Below are 25,657 nucleotides of genomic sequence, written 5' to 3' on the forward strand. Positions count from 1 at the left end.
CCTTACTCATTTTTTACCTCATAGTTTATTTCATTTCATATATGTACAATTTCTATCAAACATTGTTTTTGTACGAACCCTTCACAACCATGCAATAAAAGAAATCATAGCTACTGGGCTACAAAATTGTTCTCTTCTTTCAATACCGATTCTAGGCAACATGCTGCTCTATAGTTCATGGTCTAATTTTGTAATAATCATCATGATGATGCTTTCTCCTCTTTGCTTTGGTCCTTGCTAGTAACATCTTCCGACAGTCCTGTCATCTTAAGACTGAGGTCCCAGAGTTTCTTGGCTATGTCTTCATCTCTACCTTGAGCAGCAGGTGTGATGGCAACTGTGTCCCTAGAGCAAAAGATATTACCAATCAATTTTTATGACACAATTTTGAAATTTGAAGCTACATTCCCAGTATACTATGACATTGTGACAATGTTTATCAAGATAAGTGGTTAAATAGATTTTGCAATATGCTTTTCTATACTCTAGGTATACCATTTCCAAGATGGGCAAAGTAAAATGTTGATTGCTAATATAATGATATAAATGATCACATTCCCTTAGTAAAACTTGCTGTGTTTTGTGACAAAAAGAAAAGCATCACACATAGGATAGTAGGAAAGAATCTAATATTTCAGGAATGTATAGAAATCATGTAGTGACTTAACCATGCTTAAAGAAGCCTAACCGAGTTTTAAAAACATCATTAATTGAAACTTTTCACAATGTAAAAGCGACACTTCACACTGATTGTCTTGAGTGTTTTCTACCAGCAAAATGGCTGTTTTAATATGCGATTATACATTGAAGGCAACCGTTCAAAACAACAACAAAAATTATTTACAGATGGCTTCACACGGATGTTGCCAAAAAAATACAAGGACAAGACTTACTTCCAGTATTTGCCAGTTTTGTCCGCCACCTCTGGAGCGACAGACAGATACACGCCGGTCTGTGCCGCTCGCGCTGGATCCCGTAGTGCGAACCACATGAAGGGTTTGGTCACTGCAGACTCCATCTTGGAGAGTTTGTGCTGGCCTATGTTGGTTTTCGTTACACCAGGGTACACTGTGTTTGCTGTTACACCAGTACCTGTACAAAAACCAAACAAATACTGTAAATCTATTTAATATTGTGGTTGGTAACCGTTGGTAATTTTAGCAGTTTGGGGAAAACTGAGTACTTAAGTTGCATTTGATTTCAATGGTGGGAACAAACATCACTGTCCCAACTGTTAGTGATCAAATATTTGGGATAATGACATTTCAGCGGTTGACTAGTGGCCGTTCAAGTAGTAAAATTGAGTTACCAAGAATAACAGTACCATAAAAAAAGCCACATGAATTTCATTAAGTTTGGTCTTGAATAAGAAGCTGTTGTACTGTTTACTGGATCATGGATACTGTTCAGGAAGAACAACATGGAAACATCTTAGCTAAAAGTACTCTGTTTTTAACTTGACCTCTAGCTAGATGTTTACTTAAAATATTTCTGGGAACTAAGGGAATCCAAATGTACAATAGTGTGGCCTGATGGACAGTATAACAAGATTTTTTGTTCTGCTATACAATGGGCACTGAATTTGACCATAACAGTGCAACTAACTATTCTAAGAATGTAAAACTGAAATGCAGCTTCTACAGTACACTGGTATTCCAAACAATATATTTTGATTAATACATACAGATATACATTGTGCAAGCACAGTTTTTTATTGCAACAGAAATAAGGAAAATGATTCCACAATGTTTTTGTCCCTCAGATGTTAGATCGAAAATTAAGATCCCTTTCCAGCAGTCGACCCAAAGAAAAGGCAGGGTCGGCAGGTTTTTACTAGGATTGGTTGGGCAACCAGAGACAGAACATTTCTTCTTACAAGTAGGCCTAATAAATGTCTAAGTATATTGCCTATTTCCACCCTACCTTCCAGCCTCTTGCTCAACTCGAGTGTAAATAAGACCAGTGCCAGCTTGCTCTGCATGTATGCGTCAGTGTCCTCATACTTGACTGTGGAATTGATGTCTTCAAAGTTGATCTGGCCCTGCGAATGCGCTATCGAAGATGTGTTGATAATTCTACCTTGTTTCGCAGCTTTCAGTTTATCCAGTATCAAGTTGGTGAGTAAAAAATGACCTGCAAATATGACAAGAGTACAGAGTACATATGTGTGTATATAAAAGGCAGTTGAGTGTCACTTGCCAAAGGGTTCGTTGGATGACACTGTCATAACGACACTCTAATCTACTTATCTGCACTATGTGTATTTATATGTACATGTTTCCTTGTGAAAAACTCCACGAAGAATAGTGCATATTGTATCGCTGATATCAGAATAAAACCAAAGCAAACCAAAAGGAACATCATGAAGAACTAAAAGGGACAAAGAAGAGATAGTTTCAGTACCTAGGGTCATGTATACATTTGAGTTCATTTGGGTTGGAAGCATGCTTCTGCATTGCATCAAAATTTATCAGGTCTGTAATCTAACATGTATACAAATCAGTAGACGGTATTGTATGTATTTGATTACTGATAAACTGGTAAATCAACAGTCAACAAGTATTCAGAAATATAACGTTACTCTGAAAGACAAGAGGCACATACAACATAGAAAAATGACTTCATCATTCCGAGTAAAACTTCTCTAACCTAAATAGTTGACTTGGAACTGCCACTCATTTCCATCAGCAGTCTTCCAGTGTGGACAGCGCATCACCCCCGCATTGTTAATGAGCACATCCACCTTCGCTTCACCTGCAAAAGAACAACAAAATCAAGAAAAACAACAACAACGGTGTTTGTAGTTTCACACTTGCTGCAATTACCAAGAAACAGATCTATATAACTCAATTTTTTCCACAAAACCTGATGTTATATAGTCATGTTTCTGCAAAAATAAGTCTTCGTTTAACCTTCTTCCTGATAAGGTAGTCTTTTGGCGTAAGAAATGTATTGGTTATGGGGGAAGGCAGCAATTGGAAGGTTATGTACATGTATCAACCATGCCATGGTCAAGGAAATAAAATGTAGGACAATGATTGTGAACTATCCACTCACTTTTGTTTATTCTACTGGCGAACTTTCGTACAGATTCAAAGGAGGCGAGATCCACTTGTTGACAGTGGACGTTCTGGTTTCCCGTCTCCTGTACGTGTTGGTCACGCGCCCCCTGGCACTTGTCCATGTTCCTGCAGGCCATGATAACACGGCCACCTGTACATACACGAAAACAGTAGTTCTAGTTTCACAGTGACTTTTCTACTGGGAATGCATAGCACCGCAAATATGAATTTCCAATGAATTGATTTATCTAAACATACAGATGAGAATATTGTCAAGGCAGGTCAAGGGTTACAGAGATTTAACTATAGTATAGTGCAACATCTTTTTGTTCTAAAACTATCAGGAGAATATTTTGAAATAACAGATATAGCAAACCTGATTATAGCAAAAGCTGCTCACAGAATTTTGAAAACTCTTATACAGTCAAACCTGCCTAGGCGACCACCTTTTCAACGCGACCACCTGGCCATGGCGACCGCTTTTTCTCGGTACCGAAAATTTTCCCCATAGGCACAAGCATTAAGCTGCCTGCCCAAGGCGACCACCTGATCAACGCGACCGCGACCGCCACGAATTGGGACCGCACAGAGCACAATCCCTGCCCATGGCGGCCGCCTAATTTTCAAGCGTGTGGTGACATCGGATCATTTTGTTGTCGGATTTCACGGAAATGTTTTCAAGACTTTGAAGGACAAAAATAAGGACAAAATGTATGGAATAGCAATGTTATAGCATCGATTCCTCCATGAAGTGTTTTGATTAAACGTTTCCCCTTCATATGTTTGTGATGTTGTTGTGCCTATCGTTATCTTATAGTTTACCGAAAAACTCAGTTCGGTTTAAACTCAATTTTCAAAACGAATATGTAATACATGGCGTCAAAAAGTCAAGATTTCACAGAAATTATGATCTATTTCTTGTATTTTCAACAAAAATGTGTCTGTGTCGAACTAAATTCTTCGCGGCGGGCAAAACATCGGGCGAGAAATGTTCCTTGGTCCCGACGCCATCTTGGATTTGGCGTGGCCTGGATTTGGCGTACCGCTGACCTTTCTAAAACACGATGCTTTTGTGTATGAACATTTACGAATACTCTAGCTATTGATGAAAATTAATATTCTTATTTTCTTTTTATTTCCATGAATCTCACAAACCTTTATTGGATGCTGTGCGATCTGCTGCACTGACTCATACCTTTCGATGCGGTCGCACAGAGCTTGGCGGCGCGGCGCGACGAAATCACACCGTTCCGTTTCATCTTTAGTTTTCAGATCGAAAACTTTTGGACCCTTTTATCCAGCGGTCGGCGCCCCAAAAAAGGCTGGGGCCAGCAGGTGTTTTCTAGGGATTTGTCTTACGCCTTAAAACTTCGATGATGAGTGTGTGTGTGTGTGTGTGTACTATTTAATGTAACGTGTGAATGCGGGAAGGCGCTGCGAGATCATCGAGGCAACCATTGTTTTGTACACAAAATTATGAAGAAAATTTGTACACGATGTAGTGGTATACAATTATCATAACGATAACGGAAAATGTAATTTTTGTAGGATCCTTCTGTCAATGAGAATTGAACCTGGTGGGGGTCATGCTGTCTAAATTCACATACTTTTCCATCCATTTACGTACTGTATTTGAAAACCTCGCCCTGGAAACATGTGAGTGGAATCCTCTTCATGGCGACCACCTGTCCATCGCGACCGTTTTTGCTCGGTCCGCCGGGTGGTCGCCTTGGGCAGGTTTGACTGTATACTGTAACCGTTACCTCTTCTAGACAGTTCTTTTGCTGTTTCCTTGCCTATCCCATTGTTGGCACCTGTGATAATGACTGTCTTCCCTTCCATAGAAGCCTTGCTGGGACATCTTTCACCGTGCATGAAATCTCTGAAATGTAATAAAATAAAACCATTCAATTCTAATTTCTGCTACATTTCACTAACGATTTGTAGGATATAATCAGACACCAAAGAGACCAAGACACAGACAGACACACACACACTCACACACACCCATTTTGCACACATTCTGTACACAGACATATAAACCATGTCAGCAGCATAATCAAATTCAAAGCAGCTTAAGATTGATACTGATACCTATCTAGTACCATATTTTTGTCTATCTTTTTGTACCTATCGTCCTATCCTGATAATTTTACCTATCTATCACCGCTATTTTCAGCGTCAGATCAAATTATCCAAGTTATACGCGATTGCACCACGTATATACAGCTTTGACCTTCATGATAATCATATATTTGCAGCTTTCGTAAACTCCGCTAAAATGTCAGAATTTTGAGTTTATCTGGTTTTCATTTGTACAATTCATTCTGGCACAAATACGTTGACAAAACTACCAAGAATCTTTTGCAAACATTACAATAGACGACTTGCAAATCATAAGGTTGCAGACCACAGTATTTCTCCTATAGGGATTTATATAGTTAAGGATCCCAAGGTGAGAAGCTTCGACGCTTGAAAATTTATAGAAAGGTGCACTATCAGGGTGCCAGATTTTTATATGTTTGATTTCAAGGTTCAATCTACAAAATATCTGCAAAATGAGGTTAAATTTGCCGGCTCGTTCTCTTTTAAAAGCCACTTTGATATGACCCCCAGCGGAGGTCAACGTACTGCAGGCGACTTACAGGAGTCGGGCGGTAACAATATCCAGGCGCGAATCCAACCCGACCGAACAAACATCGTAATCAAACTCGTACTGTCTCAAAACTGACGTATTCCTCTGCCATTCACCACAGTTTCAGCCTCGCTAACGTGCACAAAAAAAAACTACGACCTTTTCAAGCAATGTGACGCACTACTTCGTACCCGAACTACTATTGTCCACGGGGGTCGCCCATTAATACTGTGTTCTGCGACCTTAAGACGACCTTGACCTTGGTTTTCTTTTGTTCATGCAATGTAACAGGTTTAGTTGAAGAATTGTACCAAAGCTTATTGCAAACATCCGAACGGTTGCCGAGATATCGATAGCTTTGCACTTCAGGGCTTGGCATAAGGGTAGACCCAGGGCAAGGCCTATATGAGGGGCCATTTAGTGTTCATAATATCTGGACAAAATTACTATTCTGGTGAGGTTTTTTTCGTGGAAGGGATCATTAGTGTATATTCTTAAGTTCTGAGTGATTTTAGGTTAGGTTCATGGTTAGTTACGACGCGGGGGGGGGGGGGGGAGAAGCGGTGTCCGGGTCCACACCAAGTCCTATAGTTAAGGATAGGGGGCGGTCTTAGAGGGCGTTGCCATGGCAACGGCCGGTCTGGCGGCAACGAAAACGACCGATTTCAAGTGAGTCGACGTCATTTACTGATACGCCAGTAAAATTTGACCGAATGCAACGTTTATGGCCAATCCCCGCTGGGGGTTAAGACGACCTTGACCTTGGTTTTCTTTTGTTCATGCAATGTAACAGGTTTAGTTGAAGAATTGTACCAAAGCTTATTGCAAACATCCGAACGGTTGCCGAGATATCGATAGCTTTGCACTTCAGGGCTTGGCATAAGGGTAGACCCAGGGCAAGGCCTATATGAGGGGCCATTTAGTGTTCATAATATCTGGACAAAATTACTATTCTGGTGAGGTTTTTTTCGTGGAAGGGATCATTAGTGTATATTCTTAAGTTCTGAGTGATTTTAGGTTAGGTTCATGGTTAGTTACGACGCGGGGGGGGGGGGGGGAGAAGCGGTGTCCGGGTCCACACCAAGTCCTATAGTTAAGGATAGGGGGCGGTCTTAGAGGGCGTTGCCATGGCAACGGCCGGTCTGGCGGCAACGAAAACGACCGATTTCAAGTGAGTCGACGTCATTTACTGATACGCCAGTAAAATTTGACCGAATGCAACGTTTATGGCCAATCCCCGCTGGGGGTTAAGGTTGCAGACCACAGTATTTCTCCTATAGAGATTTATATAGTTAAGGATCCCAAGGTGAGAAGCTTCGACGCTTGAAAATTTATAGAAAGGTGCACTATCAGGGTGCCAGATTTTTATATGTTTGATTTCAAGGTTCAATCTACAAAATATCTGCAAAATGAGGTTAAATTTGCCGGCTCGTTCTCTTTTAAAAGCCACTTTGATATGACCCCCAGCGGAGGTCAACGTACTGCAGGCGACTTACAGGAGTCGGGCGGTAACAATATCCAGGCGCGAATCCAACCCGACCGAACAAACATCGTAATCAAACTCGTACTGTCTCAAAACTGACGTATTCCTCTGCCATTCACCACAGTTTCAGCCTCGCTAACGTGCACAAAAAAAAACTACGACCTTTTCAAGCAATGTGACGCACTACTTCGTACCCGAACTACTATTGTCCACGGGGGTCGCCCATTAATACTGTGTTCTGCGACCTTAAGACGACCTTGACCTTGGTTTTCTTTTGTTCATGCAATGTAACAGGTTTAGTTGAAGAATTGTACCAAAGCTTATTGCAAACATCCGAACGGTTGCCGAGATATCGATAGCTTTGCACTTCAGGGCTTGGCATAAGGGTAGACCCAGGGCAAGGCCTATATGAGGGGCCATTTAGTGTTCATAATATCTGGACAAAATTACTATTCTGGTGAGGTTTTTTTCGTGGAAGGGATCATTAGTGTATATTCTTAAGTTCTGAGTGATTTTAGGTTAGGTTCATGGTTAGTTACGACGCGGGGGGGGGGGGGGAGAAGCGGTGTCCGGGTCCACACCAAGTCCTATAGTTAAGGATAGGGGGCGGTCTTAGAGGGCGTTGCCATGGCAACGGCCGGTCTGGCGGCAACGAAAACGACCGATTTCAAGTGAGTCGACGTCATTTACTGATACGCCAGTAAAATTTGACCGAATGCAACGTTTATGGCCAATCCCCGCTGGGGGTTAAGGTTGCAGACCACAGTATTTCTCCTATAGGGATTTATATAGTTAAGGATCCCAAGGTGAGAAGCTTCGACGCTTGAAAATTTATAGAAAGGTGCACTATCAGGGTGCCAGATTTTTATATGTTTGATTTCAAGGTTCAATCTACAAAATATCTGCAAAATGAGGTTAAATTTGCCGGCTCGTTCTCTTTTAAAAGCCACTTTGATATGACCCCCAGCGGAGGTCAACGTACTGCAGGCGACTTACAGGAGTCGGGCGGTAACAATATCCAGGCGCGAATCCAACCCGACCGAACAAACATCGTAATCAAACTCGTACTGTCTCAAAACTGACGTATTCCTCTGCCATTCACCACAGTTTCAGCCTCGCTAACGTGCACAAAAAAAAACTACGACCTTTTCAAGCAATGTGACGCACTACTTCGTACCCGAACTACTATTGTCCACGGGGGTCGCCCATTAATACTGTGTTCTGCGACCTTAAGACGACCTTGACCTTGGTTTTCTTTTGTTCATGCAATGTAACAGGTTTAGTTGAAGAATTGTACCAAAGCTTATTGCAAACATCCGAACGGTTGCCGAGATATCGATAGCTTTGCACTTCAGGGCTTGGCATAAGGGTAGACCCAGGGCAAGGCCTATATGAGGGGCCATTTAGTGTTCATAATATCTGGACAAAATTACTATTCTGGTGAGGTTTTTTTCGTGGAAGGGATCATTAGTGTATATTCTTAAGTTCTGAGTGATTTTAGGTTAGGTTCATGGTTAGTTACGACGCGGGGGGGGGGGGGGGAGAAGCGGTGTCCGGGTCCACACCAAGTCCTATAGTTAAGGATAGGGGGCGGTCTTAGAGGGCGTTGCCATGGCAACGGCCGGTCTGGCGGCAACGAAAACGACCGATTTCAAGTGAGTCGACGTCATTTACTGATACGCCAGTAAAATTTGACCGAATGCAACGTTTATGGCCAATCCCCGCTGGGGGTTAAGACGACCTTGACCTTGGTTTTCTTTTGTTCATGCAATGTAACAGGTTTAGTTGAAGAATTGTACCAAAGCTTATTGCAAACATCCGAACGGTTGCCGAGATATCGATAGCTTTGCACTTCAGGGCTTGGCATAAGGGTAGACCCAGGGCAAGGCCTATATGAGGGGCCATTTAGTGTTCATAATATCTGGACAAAATTACTATTCTGGTGAGGTTTTTTTCGTGGAAGGGATCATTAGTGTATATTCTTAAGTTCTGAGTGATTTTAGGTTAGGTTCATGGTTAGTTACGACGCGGGGGGGGGGGGGGGGAGAAGCGGTGTCCGGGTCCACACCAAGTCCTATAGTTAAGGATAGGGGGCGGTCTTAGAGGGCGTTGCCATGGCAACGGCCGGTCTGGCGGCAACGAAAACGACCGATTTCAAGTGAGTCGACGTCATTTACTGATACGCCAGTAAAATTTGACCGAATGCAACGTTTATGGCCAATCCCCGCTGGGGGTTAAGGTTGCAGACCACAGTATTTCTCCTATAGAGATTTATATAGTTAAGGATCCCAAGGTGAGAAGCTTCGACGCTTGAAAATTTATAGAAAGGTGCACTATCAGGGTGCCAGATTTTTATATGTTTGATTTCAAGGTTCAATCTACAAAATATCTGCAAAATGAGGTTAAATTTGCCGGCTCGTTCTCTTTTAAAAGCCACTTTGATATGACCCCCAGCGGAGGTCAACGTACTGCAGGCGACTTACAGGAGTCGGGCGGTAACAATATCCAGGCGCGAATCCAACCCGACCGAACAAACATCGTAATCAAACTCGTACTGTCTCAAAACTGACGTATTCCTCTGCCATTCACCACAGTTTCAGCCTCGCTAACGTGCACAAAAAAAAACTACGACCTTTTCAAGCAATGTGACGCACTACTTCGTACCCGAACTACTATTGTCCACGGGGGTCGCCCATTAATACTGTGTTCTGCGACCTTAAGACGACCTTGACCTTGGTTTTCTTTTGTTCATGCAATGTAACAGGTTTAGTTGAAGAATTGTACCAAAGCTTATTGCAAACATCCGAACGGTTGCCGAGATATCGATAGCTTTGCACTTCAGGGCTTGGCATAAGGGTAGACCCAGGGCAAGGCCTATATGAGGGGCCATTTAGTGTTCATAATATCTGGACAAAATTACTATTCTGGTGAGGTTTTTTTCGTGGAAGGGATCATTAGTGTATATTCTTAAGTTCTGAGTGATTTTAGGTTAGGTTCATGGTTAGTTACGACGCGGGGGGGGGGGGGGAGAAGCGGTGTCCGGGTCCACACCAAGTCCTATAGTTAAGGATAGGGGGCGGTCTTAGAGGGCGTTGCCATGGCAACGGCCGGTCTGGCGGCAACGAAAACGACCGATTTCAAGTGAGTCGACGTCATTTACTGATACGCCAGTAAAATTTGACCGAATGCAACGTTTATGGCCAATCCCCGCTGGGGGTTAAGGTTGCAGACCACAGTATTTCTCCTATAGGGATTTATATAGTTAAGGATCCCAAGGTGAGAAGCTTCGACGCTTGAAAATTTATAGAAAGGTGCACTATCAGGGTGCCAGATTTTTATATGTTTGATTTCAAGGTTCAATCTACAAAATATCTGCAAAATGAGGTTAAATTTGCCGGCTCGTTCTCTTTTAAAAGCCACTTTGATATGACCCCCAGCGGAGGTCAACGTACTGCAGGCGACTTACAGGAGTCGGGCGGTAACAATATCCAGGCGCGAATCCAACCCGACCGAACAAACATCGTAATCAAACTCGTACTGTCTCAAAACTGACGTATTCCTCTGCCATTCACCACAGTTTCAGCCTCGCTAACGTGCACAAAAAAAAACTACGACCTTTTCAAGCAATGTGACGCACTACTTCGTACCCGAACTACTATTGTCCACGGGGGTCGCCCATTAATACTGTGTTCTGCGACCTTAAGACGACCTTGACCTTGGTTTTCTTTTGTTCATGCAATGTAACAGGTTTAGTTGAAGAATTGTACCAAAGCTTATTGCAAACATCCGAACGGTTGCCGAGATATCGATAGCTTTGCACTTCAGGGCTTGGCATAAGGGTAGACCCAGGGCAAGGCCTATATGAGGGGCCATTTAGTGTTCATAATATCTGGACAAAATTACTATTCTGGTGAGGTTTTTTTCGTGGAAGGGATCATTAGTGTATATTCTTAAGTTCTGAGTGATTTTAGGTTAGGTTCATGGTTAGTTACGACGCGGGGGGGGGGGGGGGAGAAGCGGTGTCCGGGTCCACACCAAGTCCTATAGTTAAGGATAGGGGGCGGTCTTAGAGGGCGTTGCCATGGCAACGGCCGGTCTGGCGGCAACGAAAACGACCGATTTCAAGTGAGTCGACGTCATTTACTGATACGCCAGTAAAATTTGACCGAATGCAACGTTTATGGCCAATCCCCGCTGGGGGTTAAGGTTGCAGACCACAGTATTTCTCCTATAGAGATTTATATAGTTAAGGATCCCAAGGTGAGAAGCTTCGACGCTTGAAAATTTATAGAAAGGTGCACTATCAGGGTGCCAGATTTTTATATGTTTGATTTCAAGGTTCAATCTACAAAATATCTGCAAAATGAGGTTAAATTTGCCGGCTCGTTCTCTTTTAAAAGCCACTTTGATATGACCCCCAGCGGAGGTCAACGTACTGCAGGCGACTTACAGGAGTCGGGCGGTAACAATATCCAGGCGCGAATCCAACCCGACCGAACAAACATCGTAATCAAACTCGTACTGTCTCAAAACTGACGTATTCCTCTGCCATTCACCACAGTTTCAGCCTCGCTAACGTGCACAAAAAAAAACTACGACCTTTTCAAGCAATGTGACGCACTACTTCGTACCCGAACTACTATTGTCCACGGGGGTCGCCCATTAATACTGTGTTCTGCGACCTTAAGACGACCTTGACCTTGGTTTTCTTTTGTTCATGCAATGTAACAGGTTTAGTTGAAGAATTGTACCAAAGCTTATTGCAAACATCCGAACGGTTGCCGAGATATCGATAGCTTTGCACTTCAGGGCTTGGCATAAGGGTAGACCCAGGGCAAGGCCTATATGAGGGGCCATTTAGTGTTCATAATATCTGGACAAAATTACTATTCTGGTGAGGTTTTTTTCGTGGAAGGGATCATTAGTGTATATTCTTAAGTTCTGAGTGATTTTAGGTTAGGTTCATGGTTAGTTACGACGCGGGGGGGGGGGGGGAGAAGCGGTGTCCGGGTCCACACCAAGTCCTATAGTTAAGGATAGGGGGCGGTCTTAGAGGGCGTTGCCATGGCAACGGCCGGTCTGGCGGCAACGAAAACGACCGATTTCAAGTGAGTCGACGTCATTTACTGATACGCCAGTAAAATTTGACCGAATGCAACGTTTATGGCCAATCCCCGCTGGGGGTTAAGGTTGCAGACCACAGTATTTCTCCTATAGGGATTTATATAGTTAAGGATCCCAAGGTGAGAAGCTTCGACGCTTGAAAATTTATAGAAAGGTGCACTATCAGGGTGCCAGATTTTTATATGTTTGATTTCAAGGTTCAATCTACAAAATATCTGCAAAATGAGGTTAAATTTGCCGGCTCGTTCTCTTTTAAAAGCCACTTTGATATGACCCCCAGCGGAGGTCAACGTACTGCAGGCGACTTACAGGAGTCGGGCGGTAACAATATCCAGGCGCGAATCCAACCCGACCGAACAAACATCGTAATCAAACTCGTACTGTCTCAAAACTGACGTATTCCTCTGCCATTCACCACAGTTTCAGCCTCGCTAACGTGCACAAAAAAAAACTACGACCTTTTCAAGCAATGTGACGCACTACTTCGTACCCGAACTACTATTGTCCACGGGGGTCGCCCATTAATACTGTGTTCTGCGACCTTAAGACGACCTTGACCTTGGTTTTCTTTTGTTCATGCAATGTAACAGGTTTAGTTGAAGAATTGTACCAAAGCTTATTGCAAACATCCGAACGGTTGCCGAGATATCGATAGCTTTGCACTTCAGGGCTTGGCATAAGGGTAGACCCAGGGCAAGGCCTATATGAGGGGCCATTTAGTGTTCATAATATCTGGACAAAATTACTATTCTGGTGAGGTTTTTTTCGTGGAAGGGATCATTAGTGTATATTCTTAAGTTCTGAGTGATTTTAGGTTAGGTTCATGGTTAGTTACGACGCGGGGGGGGGGGGGGGAGAAGCGGTGTCCGGGTCCACACCAAGTCCTATAGTTAAGGATAGGGGGCGGTCTTAGAGGGCGTTGCCATGGCAACGGCCGGTCTGGCGGCAACGAAAACGACCGATTTCAAGTGAGTCGACGTCATTTACTGATACGCCAGTAAAATTTGACCGAATGCAACGTTTATGGCCAATCCCCGCTGGGGGTTAAGACGACCTTGACCTTGGTTTTCTTTTGTTCATGCAATGTAACAGGTTTAGTTGAAGAATTGTACCAAAGCTTATTGCAAACATCCGAACGGTTGCCGAGATATCGATAGCTTTGCACTTCAGGGCTTGGCATAAGGGTAGACCCAGGGCAAGGCCTATATGAGGGGCCATTTAGTGTTCATAATATCTGGACAAAATTACTATTCTGGTGAGGTTTTTTTCGTGGAAGGGATCATTAGTGTATATTCTTAAGTTCTGAGTGATTTTAGGTTAGGTTCATGGTTAGTTACGACGCGGGGGGGGGGGGGGGAGAAGCGGTGTCCGGGTCCACACCAAGTCCTATAGTTAAGGATAGGGGGCGGTCTTAGAGGGCGTTGCCATGGCAACGGCCGGTCTGGCGGCAACGAAAACGACCGATTTCAAGTGAGTCGACGTCATTTACTGATACGCCAGTAAAATTTGACCGAATGCAACGTTTATGGCCAATCCCCGCTGGGGGTTAAGGTTGCAGACCACAGTATTTCTCCTATAGAGATTTATATAGTTAAGGATCCCAAGGTGAGAAGCTTCGACGCTTGAAAATTTATAGAAAGGTGCACTATCAGGGTGCCAGATTTTTATATGTTTGATTTCAAGGTTCAATCTACAAAATATCTGCAAAATGAGGTTAAATTTGCCGGCTCGTTCTCTTTTAAAAGCCACTTTGATATGACCCCCAGCGGAGGTCAACGTACTGCAGGCGACTTACAGGAGTCGGGCGGTAACAATATCCAGGCGCGAATCCAACCCGACCGAACAAACATCGTAATCAAACTCGTACTGTCTCAAAACTGACGTATTCCTCTGCCATTCACCACAGTTTCAGCCTCGCTAACGTGCACAAAAAAAAACTACGACCTTTTCAAGCAATGTGACGCACTACTTCGTACCCGAACTACTATTGTCCACGGGGGTCGCCCATTAATACTGTGTTCTGCGACCTTAAGACGACCTTGACCTTGGTTTTCTTTTGTTCATGCAATGTAACAGGTTTAGTTGAAGAATTGTACCAAAGCTTATTGCAAACATCCGAACGGTTGCCGAGATATCGATAGCTTTGCACTTCAGGGCTTGGCATAAGGGTAGACCCAGGGCAAGGCCTATATGAGGGGCCATTTAGTGTTCATAATATCTGGACAAAATTACTATTCTGGTGAGGTTTTTTTCGTGGAAGGGATCATTAGTGTATATTCTTAAGTTCTGAGTGATTTTAGGTTAGGTTCATGGTTAGTTACGACGCGGGGGGGGGGGGGGGAGAAGCGGTGTCCGGGTCCACACCAAGTCCTATAGTTAAGGATAGGGGGCGGTCTTAGAGGGCGTTGCCATGGCAACGGCCGGTCTGGCGGCAACGAAAACGACCGATTTCAAGTGAGTCGACGTCATTTACTGATACGCCAGTAAAATTTGACCGAATGCAACGTTTATGGCCAATCCCCGCTGGGGGTTAAGGTTGCAGACCACAGTATTTCTCCTATAGGGATTTATATAGTTAAGGATCCCAAGGTGAGAAGCTTCGACGCTTGAAAATTTATAGAAAGGTGCACTATCAGGGTGCCAGATTTTTATATGTTTGATTTCAAGGTTCAATCTACAAAATATCTGCAAAATGAGGTTAAATTTGCCGGCTCGTTCTCTTTTAAAAGCCACTTTGATATGACCCCCAGCGGAGGTCAACGTACTGCAGGCGACTTACAGGAGTCGGGCGGTAACAATATCCAGGCGCGAATCCAACCCGACCGAACAAACATCGTAATCAAACTCGTACTGTCTCAAAACTGACGTATTCCTCTGCCATTCACCACAGTTTCAGCCTCGCTAACGTGCACAAAAAAAAACTACGACCTTTTCAAGCAATGTGACGCACTACTTCGTACCCGAACTACTATTGTCCACGGGGGTCGCCCATTAATACTGTGTTCTGCGACCTTAAGACGACCTTGACCTTGGTTTTCTTTTGTTCATGCAATGTAACAGGTTTAGTTGAAGAATTGTACCAAAGCTTATTGCAAACATCCGAACGGTTGCCGAGATATCGATAGCTTTGCACTTCAGGGCTTGGCATAAGGGTAGACCCAGGGCAAGGCCTATATGAGGGGCCATTTAGTGTTCATAATATCTGGACAAAATTACTATTCTGGTGAGGTTTTTTTCGTGGAAGGGATCATTAGTGTATATTCTTAAGTTCTGAGTGATTTTAGGTTAGGTTCATGGTTAGTTACGACGCGGGGGGGGGGGGGGGAGAAGCGGTGTCCGGGTCCACACCAAGTCCTATAGTTAAGGATAGGGGGCGGTCTTAGAGGGCGTTGCCATGGCAACGGCCGGTCTGGCGGCAACGAAAACGACCGATTTCAAGTGAGTCGACGTCATTTACTGATACGCCAGTAAAATTTGACCGAATGCAACGTTTATGGCCAATCCCCGCTGGGGGTTAAGACGACCTTGACCTTGGTTTTCTTTTGTTCATGCAATGTAACAGGTTTAGTTGAAGAATTGTACCAAAGCTTATTGCAAACATCCGAACGGTTGCCGAGATATCGATAGCTTTGCACTTCAGGGCTTGGCATAAGGGTAGACCCAGGGCAAGGCCTATATGAGGGGCCATTTAGTGTTCATAATATCTGGACAAAATTACTATTCTGGTGAGGTTTTTTTCGTGGAAGGGATCATTAGTGTATATTCTTAAGTTCTGAGTGATTTTAGGTTAGGTTCATGGTTAGTTACGACGCGGGGGGGGGGGGGGGAGAAGCGGTGTCCGGGTCCACACCAAGTCCTATAGTTAAGGATAGGGGGCGGTCTTAGAGGGCGTTGCCATGGCAACGGCCGGTCTGGCGGCAACGAAAACGACCGATTTCAAGTGAGTCGACGTCATTTACTGATACGCCAGTAAAATTTGACCGAATGCAACGTTTATGGCCAATCCCCGCTGGGGGTTAAGGTTGCAGACCACAGTATTTCTCCTATAGAGATTTATATAGTTAAGGATCCCAAGGTGAGAAGCTTCGACGCTTGAAAATTTATAGAAAGGTGCACTATCAGGGTGCCAGATTTTTATATGTTTGATTTCAAGGTTCAATCTACAAAATATCTGCAAAATGAGGTTAAATTTGCCGGCTCGTTCTCTTTTAAAAGCCACTTTGATATGACCCCCAGCGGAGGTCAACGTACTGCAGGCGACTTACAGGAGTCGGGCGGTAACAATATCCAGGCGCGAATCCAACCCGACCGAACAAACATCGTAATCAAACTCGTACTGTCTCAAAACTGACGTATTCCTCTGCCATTCACCACAGTTTCAGCCTCGCTAACGTGCACAAAAAAAAACTACGACCTTTTCAAGCAATGTGACGCACTACTTCGTACCCGAACTACTATTGTCCACGGGGGTCGCCCATTAATACTGTGTTCTGCGACCTTAAGACGACCTTGACCTTGGTTTTCTTTTGTTCATGCAATGTAACAGGTTTAGTTGAAGAATTGTACCAAAGCTTATTGCAAACATCCGAACGGTTGCCGAGATATCGATAGCTTTGCACTTCAGGGCTTGGCATAAGGGTAGACCCAGGGCAAGGCCTATATGAGGGGCCATTTAGTGTTCATAATATCTGGACAAAATTACTATTCTGGTGAGGTTTTTTTCGTGGAAGGGATCATTAGTGTATATTCTTAAGTTCTGAGTGATTTTAGGTTAGGTTCATGGTTAGTTACGACGCGGGGGGGGGGGGGGAGAAGCGGTGTCCGGGTCCACACCAAGTCCTATAGTTAAGGATAGGGGGCGGTCTTAGAGGGCGTTGCCATGGCAACGGCCGGTCTGGCGGCAACGAAAACGACCGATTTCAAGTGAGTCGACGTCATTTACTGATACGCCAGTAAAATTTGACCGAATGCAACGTTTATGGCCAATCCCCGCTGGGGGTTAAGGTTGCAGACCACAGTATTTCTCCTATAGGGATTTATATAGTTAAGGATCCCAAGGTGAGAAGCTTCGACGCTTGAAAATTTATAGAAAGGTGCACTATCAGGGTGCCAGATTTTTATATGTTTGATTTCAAGGTTCAATCTACAAAATATCTGCAAAATGAGGTTAAATTTGCCGGCTCGTTCTCTTTTAAAAGCCACTTTGATATGACCCCCAGCGGAGGTCAACGTACTGCAGGCGACTTACAGGAGTCGGGCGGTAACAATATCCAGGCGCGAATCCAACCCGACCGAACAAACATCGTAATCAAACTCGTACTGTCTCAAAACTGACGTATTCCTCTGCCATTCACCACAGTTTCAGCCTCGCTAACGTGCACAAAAAAAAACTACGACCTTTTCAAGCAATGTGACGCACTACTTCGTACCCGAACTACTATTGTCCACGGGGGTCGCCCATTAATACTGTGTTCTGCGACCTTAAGACGACCTTGACCTTGGTTTTCTTTTGTTCATGCAATGTAACAGGTTTAGTTGAAGAATTGTACCAAAGCTTATTGCAAACATCCGAACGGTTGCCGAGATATCGATAGCTTTGCACTTCAGGGCTTGGCATAAGGGTAGACCCAGGGCAAGGCCTATATGAGGGGCCATTTAGTGTTCATAATATCTGGACAAAATTACTATTCTGGTGAGGTTTTTTTCGTGGAAGGGATCATTAGTGTATATTCTTAAGTTCTGAGTGATTTTAGGTTAGGTTCATGGTTAGTTACGACGCGGGGGGGGGGGGGGGGAGAAGCGGTGTCCGGGTCCACACCAAGTCCTATAGTTAAGGATAGGGGGCGGTCTTAGAGGGCGTTGCCATGGCAACGGCCGGTCTGGCGGCAACGAAAACGACCGATTTCAAGTGAGTCGACGTCATTTACTGATACGCCAGTAAAATTTGACCGAATGCAACGTTTATGGCCAATCCCCGCTGGGGGTTAAGACGACCTTGACCTTGGTTTTCTTTTGTTCATGCAATGTAACAGGTTTAGTTGAAGAATTGTACCAAAGCTTATTGCAAACATCCGAACGGTTGCCGAGATATCGATAGCTTTGCACTTCAGGGCTTGGCATAAGGGTAGACCCAGGGCAAGGCCTATATGAGGGGCCATTTAGTGTTCATAATATCTGGACAAAATTACTATTCTGGTGAGGTTTTTTTCGTGGAAGGGATCATTAGTGTATATTCTTAAGTTCTGAGTGATTTTAGGTTAGGTTCATGGTTAGTTACGACGCGGGGGGGGGGGGGGGAGAAGCGGTGTCCGGGTCCACACCAAGTCCTATAGTTAAGGATAGGGGGCGGTCTTAGAGGGCGTTGCCATGGCAACGGCCGGTCTGGCGGCAACGAAAACGACCGATTTCAAGTGAGTCGACGTCATTTACTGATACGCCAGTAAAATTTGACCGAATGCAACGTTTATGGCCAATCCCCGCTGGGGGTTAAGGTTGCAGACCACAGTATTTCTCCTATAGAGATTTATATAGTTAAGGATCCCAAGGTGAGAAGCTTCGACGCTTGAAAATTTATAGAAAGGTGCACTATCAGGGTGCCAGATTTTTATATGTTTGATTTCAAGGTTCAATCTACAAAATATCTGCAAAATGAGGTTAAATTTGCCGGCTCGTTCTCTTTTAAAAGCCACTTTGATATGACCCCCAGCGGAGGTCAACGTACTGCAGGCGACTTACAGGAGTCGGGCGGTAACAATATCCAGGCGCGAATCCAACCCGACCGAACAAACATCGTAATCAAACTCGTACTGTCTCAAAACTGACGTATTCCTCTGCCATTCACCACAGTTTCAGCCTCGCTAACGTGCACAAAAAAAAACTACGACCTTTTCAAGCAATGTGACGCACTACTTCGTACCCGAACTACTATTGTCCACGGGGGTCGCCCATTAATACTGTGTTCTGCGACCTTAAGACGACCTTGACCTTGGTTTTCTTTTGTTCATGCAATGTAACAGGTTTAGTTGAAGAATTGTACCAAAGCTTATTGCAAACATCCGAACGGTTGCCGAGATATCGATAGCTTTGCACTTCAGGGCTTGGCATAAGGGTAGACCCAGGGCAAGGCCTATATGAGGGGCCATTTAGTGTTCATAATATCTGGACAAAATTACTATTCTGGTGAGGTTTTTTTCGTGGAAGGGATCATTAGTGTATATTCTTAAGTTCTGAGTGATTTTAGGTTAGGTTCATGGTTAGTTACGACGCGGGGGGGGGGGGGGAGAAGCGGTGTCCGGGTCCACACCAAGTCCTATAGTTAAGGATAGGGGGCGGTCTTAGAGGGCGTTGCCATGGCAACGGCCGGTCTGGCGGCAACGAAAACGACCGATTTCAAGTGAGTCGACGTCATTTACTGATACGCCAGTAAAATTTGACCGAATGCAACGTTTATGGCCAATCCCCGCTGGGGGTTAAGGTTGCAGACCACAGTATTTCTCCTATAGGGATTTATATAGTTAAGGATCCCAAGGTGAGAAGCTTCGACGCTTGAAAATTTATAGAAAGGTGCACTATCAGGGTGCCAGATTTTTATATGTTTGATTTCAAGGTTCAATCTACAAAATATCTGCAAAATGAGGTTAAATTTGCCGGCTCGTTCTCTTTTAAAAGCCACTTTGATATGACCCCCAGCGGAGGTCAACGTACTGCAGGCGACTTACAGGAGTCGGGCGGTAACAATATCCAGGCGCGAATCCAACCCGACCGAACAAACATCGTAATCAAACTCGTACTGTCTCAAAACTGACGTATTCCTCTGCCATTCACCACAGTTTCAGCCTCGCTAACGTGCACAAAAAAAAACTACGACCTTTTCAAGCAATGTGACGCACTACTTCGTACCCGAACTACTATTGTCCACGGGGGTCGCCCATTAATACTGTGTTCTGCGACCTTAAGACGACCTTGACCTTGGTTTTCTTTTGTTCATGCAATGTAACAGGTTTAGTTGAAGAATTGTACCAAAGCTTATTGCAAACATCCGAACGGTTGCCGAGATATCGATAGCTTTGCACTTCAGGGCTTGGCATAAGGGTAGACCCAGGGCAAGGCCTATATGAGGGGCCATTTAGTGTTCATAATATCTGGACAAAATTACTATTCTGGTGAGGTTTTTTTCGTGGAAGGGATCATTAGTGTATATTCTTAAGTTCTGAGTGATTTTAGGTTAGGTTCATGGTTAGTTACGACGCGGGGGGGGGGGGGGAGAAGCGGTGTCCGGGTCCACACCAAGTCCTATAGTTAAGGATAGGGGGCGGTCTTAGAGGGCGTTGCCATGGCAACGGCCGGTCTGGCGGCAACGAAAACGACCGATTTCAAGTGAGTCGACGTCATTTACTGATACGCCAGTAAAATTTGACCGAATGCAACGTTTATGGCCAATCCCCGCTGGGGGTTAAGGTTGCAGACCACAGTATTTCTCCTATAGGGATTTATATAGTTAAGGATCCCAAGGTGAGAAGCTTCGACGCTTGAAAATTTATAGAAAGGTGCACTATCAGGGTGCCAGATTTTTATATGTTTGATTTCAAGGTTCAATCTACAAAATATCTGCAAAATGAGGTTAAATTTGCCGGCTCGTTCTCTTTTAAAAGCCACTTTGATATGACCCCCAGCGGAGGTCAACGTACTGCAGGCGACTTACAGGAGTCGGGCGGTAACAATATCCAGGCGCGAATCCAACCCGACCGAACAAACATCGTAATCAAACTCGTACTGTCTCAAAACTGACGTATTCCTCTGCCATTCACCACAGTTTCAGCCTCGCTAACGTGCACAAAAAAAAACTACGACCTTTTCAAGCAATGTGACGCACTACTTCGTACCCGAACTACTATTGTCCACGGGGGTCGCCCATTAATACTGTGTTCTGCGACCATAATCTTGCAGACCACGTTGCCCCCCTCCCCCTAGGCCTTACGCAATCTAATATTTTTCCACATATTTCCAATAATAAACTGAACTGCGAAGCGACAACAGTTTCAGTGTTCACACAAACATATACCATGAGTTTCTTACCTCAGCAAGAGAACAATCCCTGTGGTCGCAGCGGCGGCAGAGAGAGGATACCACAGCCGGGGTAAAATATCGGCCATGTTGTCGGCATTCAGAGGACATTAGTGGTACGCACCACTATGTAAATAGGAGCCTTTTTGCTCTTACAGTTTCTTGTTTATCAAATTGTGACATCAAAACGTCAGTCAAGTTCAATATTACTCATTATTTATATAATTATGGTAACGTTATATCTCATTATTTATGCTACAATATTACAAAATGTATAGAATGATTATAATCGTAAATCCACAGTACCCTCCCATATTAGAGTGGTACGAGCCAATAACCCTGTGATGACCTTATGTTAGCAAAAATGGCGGCAAGTAGGAAAACTTAGATCTGCGTTTCGGAGATTTTACTTCTTTTGTCGACCGTAGCCTCATCAAAGTAGCTCCCGGGTCTGCAGTACCGATCATTCTTGTCCACTGGCTGCCCAGACAAGTGCAGTGGACTGAAAGCGCATTCAAATGTAAGTTTACCTGCCCAAACACATCGGCCAACCGCGGCGAACGAACATCACTCAAAATTCTCTGATCGGTTAACATTGTGTATGTTTTACAATACAACAATTTTCTTGTCAGAATCGTCTACGAGAATGCAGCCTGTTTTATTCAAGGCATCAGAGAAGGAAGATATCAAGTTGACAGAAATCGAAGAAATTAACAAAGCGGTTTTTCTTTGACTTTTAGGATTTTTGCTGACCGGAAATTTCGGGATGGAAACCGAAACGTTGTTCTCCTTTGAGGTCGTTGTGGAGTCCGTGCAGATACGCGGAGTAGTACAATGTCGTCTTCCCGCCGTGGCCTTCCGCCTCCTCGACTTCCCAACCCTCTTGATCCGTCACGACGTCACGGAGGCGGCCCTGCGCATGCGGGAACTCGGGATCAACTCCGACCCTACCTGGGCACCGATAGAGGAGGAACACGGTAAGGCAGGAAGATTCGAGTTCGGTAAGGGAAAGTCGTGTCTACTCAGAATGCGACCCGAGGTTCTCCGTGAACATCTGAGGAACATCCCTCTCTACGTCATGGTGATTGACAGCTGGTCAGACGTGCCGCGATTGGTTGGTAACAGTTCGGTCCCCCTGACGTCATCCATGGAGCTGGTGTATCAGGACATCCAGAGTGATGGAATCACTTCTCCCTCTGTTCACGGAGAGAAGGGAGAGTTTCCTCTGCACAATCTCATGGGCACACAGGTAAATGATAATCAATATACAATTGTCATTGATTTGCGATATGAAAGTTTTGTTGAATGACTCATTTAGGGGAAATATTGAATTCAACAGCGCTTAACTTTCAAGCTGCATCTGTTTTATCTTGTGTGTAGAAATTTTATCATAACGAAACAACCAAAACTTGGAAAAAGAATGAGTGCATGCAGCTACTTAATTTTTCTTAAGAATATCTTCGAGACTTAATTTTTCCAAAGAATAATATAAATGAATTTTTCCTAAGAATATATCCATATCACTACATTCCCTTTTCTATGCTTAAGTTATTTTTATAGATATATAGAGCGTCCAAGTTACCATCGTCTCTCTAAGACATGTCAGGACAGAATACTAAACTTCAAGTGTCTTATTTTTAATTTCGTAGATTGGTACGGTGGAAATGGGATATCGCCTGATGAGTCTGGGAACGATGCTGATGCAGCACGTTCCCAGGGACGCGGTGATGCAGCGACGGGGGGTCGAAGGTCGTGAGGAAAGAGAAACACCCAAAGAAGCTGAAATAGAAACGCCAGCCTCTAAACCATCCGAGGGGGACATTCTTGTTGCAAAAGCTACACAATACGAATATGATCGTGCGGACAGTCCGCCTACTGTAGCCACACAAACAGAAGCACCACAAAAACACAGAAAAGCCAAAGTAAAGGAAGACGTGGACTCAATGAGTGACAATAATATCATCTGCCCACCACCTCTCTTTTACAATTCCATGGCAGCCGATCCACCGCAGAAAGCACCAAAGCCAAAATCAGCTCCACCTACCGGCCGTGTATCATATGACATTGCAGACTTTTACTCTGAAATCGGAGAGTCGTCTGAAGAAGAGAACAAAGATCCTCAGACCAGAGGTGTAAAAGTGGAGAGAGGAGTACAGACTTCTCAAAATGTGAACGTACAGGCTGGCCACGAAGACAATCAAGGCCCTCCGATCAGTTTACCCGCTGGCCTTCCTTTACTTCGCCAGCTGTTTTCAGAGTTGTCCGTTCTAGAAGGGCGTTCTGTCGGAATGCATGTGTTTGAAAGTCAGCATCCAGCACCAAGAGAGGAGGCAAGAGTGAGGATATCTCGCCCGGAAACAGCGCCGCCCAAGCCGCCTGCTGCTCAGCCAGTTGAGCGGACCAAGGAGAGACCAGCTCCACTCCACGGTTCGCCGTTGAGGGTGCGTCACCAGCCGTGTGCACGAGGTGACGCACCCGTGCCAAAGACGAGATCATGGATACGTCAGGTGCCCCAGGCTCCCGTGCGCGGACGGGGGCGGAGTAAGCTGAGATACGGCATGACCCATTCTCTGCGGCTACGCATCCAACAGTCCAACCCGGCATGGCTGGAGAAGATGGAGGGGGAGAGAACTTTACAGCAGCACGAGATAGATCGACCACAAAGACCTCCTCGTAGGCCACTTGAACAGATTCAGCAACCATCCCAACAGCGACCGAGCGAACAAACAATCACAGTATCCAGAAGACCAGGGCGAAGGGGAGATGTATATGGTAGAGAGGTTCGCAGTCTGATAGGTGAATCGGGTGTTCTGTTTGACAAAGCTGCTGTCCTCACTGAGACAGTTGTGACTGACGAAAAGCACGAAGCGCGACGGAAACCCGTACCAACACCCAGGCAGCATAGCCATTCAGAAATAGAGGACCACGAACAAGAAGAACCTCTGCCTTTCGACAGATCGCTTGTAGAAATGGAGACGCCAAAAGTAGATGTGGGCTTTGGTACTACGGGAAGTTCGGAGTCAGAAAACCAGAGCAAGAAAAGTATTCAGGTGTTCCTACCCCTCGTGCCTAATCAGGACGAAAGCGAGATACCAGACGACTCATTAGATCAGCAAGATCTAGAGGGGAAAGAATCCAACAAGACGGAGAAGAAACAAGCCATGAGTCGACAGGATGCTGTATCCGAGCCAGAATCTGGTCACAGCTACTCTGAAGACTTTGAAGAGCACGAAACTCACGACGAATATTCGACCGCCGCTAGTCACATGTCGCACGATGATACATCTGAATCGGTCAAATCTGATTCGCCACCATCACAGGCATCAACTACTGTAGAAAAACGCCGGGAGTCGACTTCGAAACCAAAACGAGATGTTTTAGAGGACCGCCGGTCACCTGATTCCGTAGCGTCGGGTCGGTCCGACAGGTCCCGATATTCAGCTTTCAGTCAAGCGTCCTCACGACCCCGTGCCGGCAGCTTCGGACTCGGTGCGCCGCCCCCGCCTACTCCCTCCAAGTCTCCCGTCATGGGTGTACGGCAATCGTCCAAGAAGGCCCTTCCCACTGATACTAGGACATCGAATGATGAGGACTCGCAGGCTAATGTAGACAGGAACGGAAGTAGTCGTCCGCCGCCACGAATCGTCCCGCGAGACAGGAAGATCTCAACGAACACCGCGTCCGTCAGTAGTTATGTCCCCTCACACTTGTCTACCGACATTGAGAATTTGAGCACCGAAGGATCCTTGGACTTTTAATGACTCTTTCATTATCAGAAGTGTCATTCACATCCCTTCAGGGGCAGGGTATCAGCTCAGATAGTATACTGTTACATGTATCTTACTTTCAGTATCAAAGTTTATTTCTTTGGGTTGGCATAGCATAATATTAGAAATGGGGCCGGACAGTAGATTGATCGCGAACAAACAGCCAAGTGGATGATTAGCAACATAATTTATTATACAATTTATATATAAAACGAGTTGAATTGTACAAATCTGCCAATGTTGTGTTTTGTGATATAGAGATATGCTAAACAGTACTCCATTGCAAATTTTAAGATGCATTTCTAACCTCTGCCAATACGAGTTAGTGGTAAAATAAATGTTGACCAAAGGTCATGTCTTGTGTTGTTTTTCTTTACTAATGAGTGGGCGCATCGTAAGCATCGTGTCGTCACTTGCTTCATTCAAGCGTATAGAGGTTTTCATCGTCCATGATTTCATTCTGAGCACTGTAGGCTTCCCTAACAAAGTTACTTAACTTACAGGTACTTGAACCCGTAATGCT

General features: G+C 44.7%; 2 protein-coding genes across 3 annotated transcripts; one reads left to right on the forward strand and one right to left on the reverse strand.

Annotated features, from left to right (window-relative positions):
* Positions 1-169: 169 nt before the first annotated feature.
* LOC136432657 (retinol dehydrogenase 13-like) lies at positions 170-21,544 on the reverse strand. Its single transcript, XM_066424095.1, has 7 exons — positions 21,380-21,544; positions 4,826-4,944; positions 3,058-3,213; positions 2,650-2,754; positions 1,924-2,133; positions 894-1,092; positions 170-345 (listed from the first exon to the last, which is right to left on the reverse strand). The coding sequence occupies exons 1-7, from the start codon at positions 21,454-21,456 to the stop codon at positions 201-203; spliced, it is 1,011 nt and encodes a 336-aa protein (XP_066280192.1). The 5' UTR covers positions 21,457-21,544; the 3' UTR covers positions 170-200.
* A 183-nt stretch (positions 21,545-21,727) lies between these two features.
* Positions 21,728-25,474, forward strand: LOC136432654 (microtubule-associated protein 10-like). 2 transcript variants are annotated; one of them, XM_066424093.1, is made up of 3 exons: positions 21,728-21,887; positions 22,108-22,616; positions 23,017-25,474. In XM_066424093.1, exons 2-3 carry the CDS (start codon positions 22,134-22,136, stop codon positions 25,123-25,125), a joined length of 2,592 nt encoding a protein of 863 aa, XP_066280190.1. In that variant the 5' UTR covers positions 21,728-21,887; positions 22,108-22,133; the 3' UTR covers positions 25,126-25,474. The 2 variants fall into 2 exon arrangements, with proteins under 2 accessions (XP_066280190.1, XP_066280189.1); XM_066424092.1 differs by lacking the exon at positions 21,728-21,887 and having other exon boundaries at positions 22,016-22,616.
* The last annotated feature ends 183 nt before the right edge of the window (positions 25,475-25,657 follow it).

Source organism: Branchiostoma lanceolatum, chromosome 4, assembly GCF_035083965.1.
Source record: "Branchiostoma lanceolatum isolate klBraLanc5 chromosome 4, klBraLanc5.hap2, whole genome shotgun sequence".
Classification (NCBI taxonomy): domain Eukaryota; kingdom Metazoa; phylum Chordata; class Leptocardii; order Amphioxiformes; family Branchiostomatidae; genus Branchiostoma; species Branchiostoma lanceolatum.

Excerpts from the sequence above, each read along its gene's own strand:
- LOC136432657 (XM_066424095.1), bottom strand. The coding sequence starts at position 21,456 with ATGGCCGATATTTTACCCCGGCTGTGGTATCCTCTCTCTGCCGCCGCT. Across the intron at positions 2,755-3,057 it reads CGCCAGTAGAATAAACAAAA|GTGAAGCGAAGGTGGATGTG; the intron begins GTGAGTGGATAG and ends GTTCTTTTGCAG. Across the intron at positions 1,093-1,923 it reads GTTGAGCAAGAGGCTGGAAG|GTACTGGTGTAACAGCAAAC; the intron begins GTAGGGTGGAAA and ends GTTTTTGTACAG.
- LOC136432654 (XM_066424093.1), top strand. The coding sequence starts at position 22,134 with ATGGAAACCGAAACGTTGTTCTCCTTTGAGGTCGTTGTGGAGTCCGTG. Across the intron at positions 22,617-23,016 it reads ACAATCTCATGGGCACACAG|ATTGGTACGGTGGAAATGGG; the intron begins GTAAATGATAAT and ends TTAATTTCGTAG.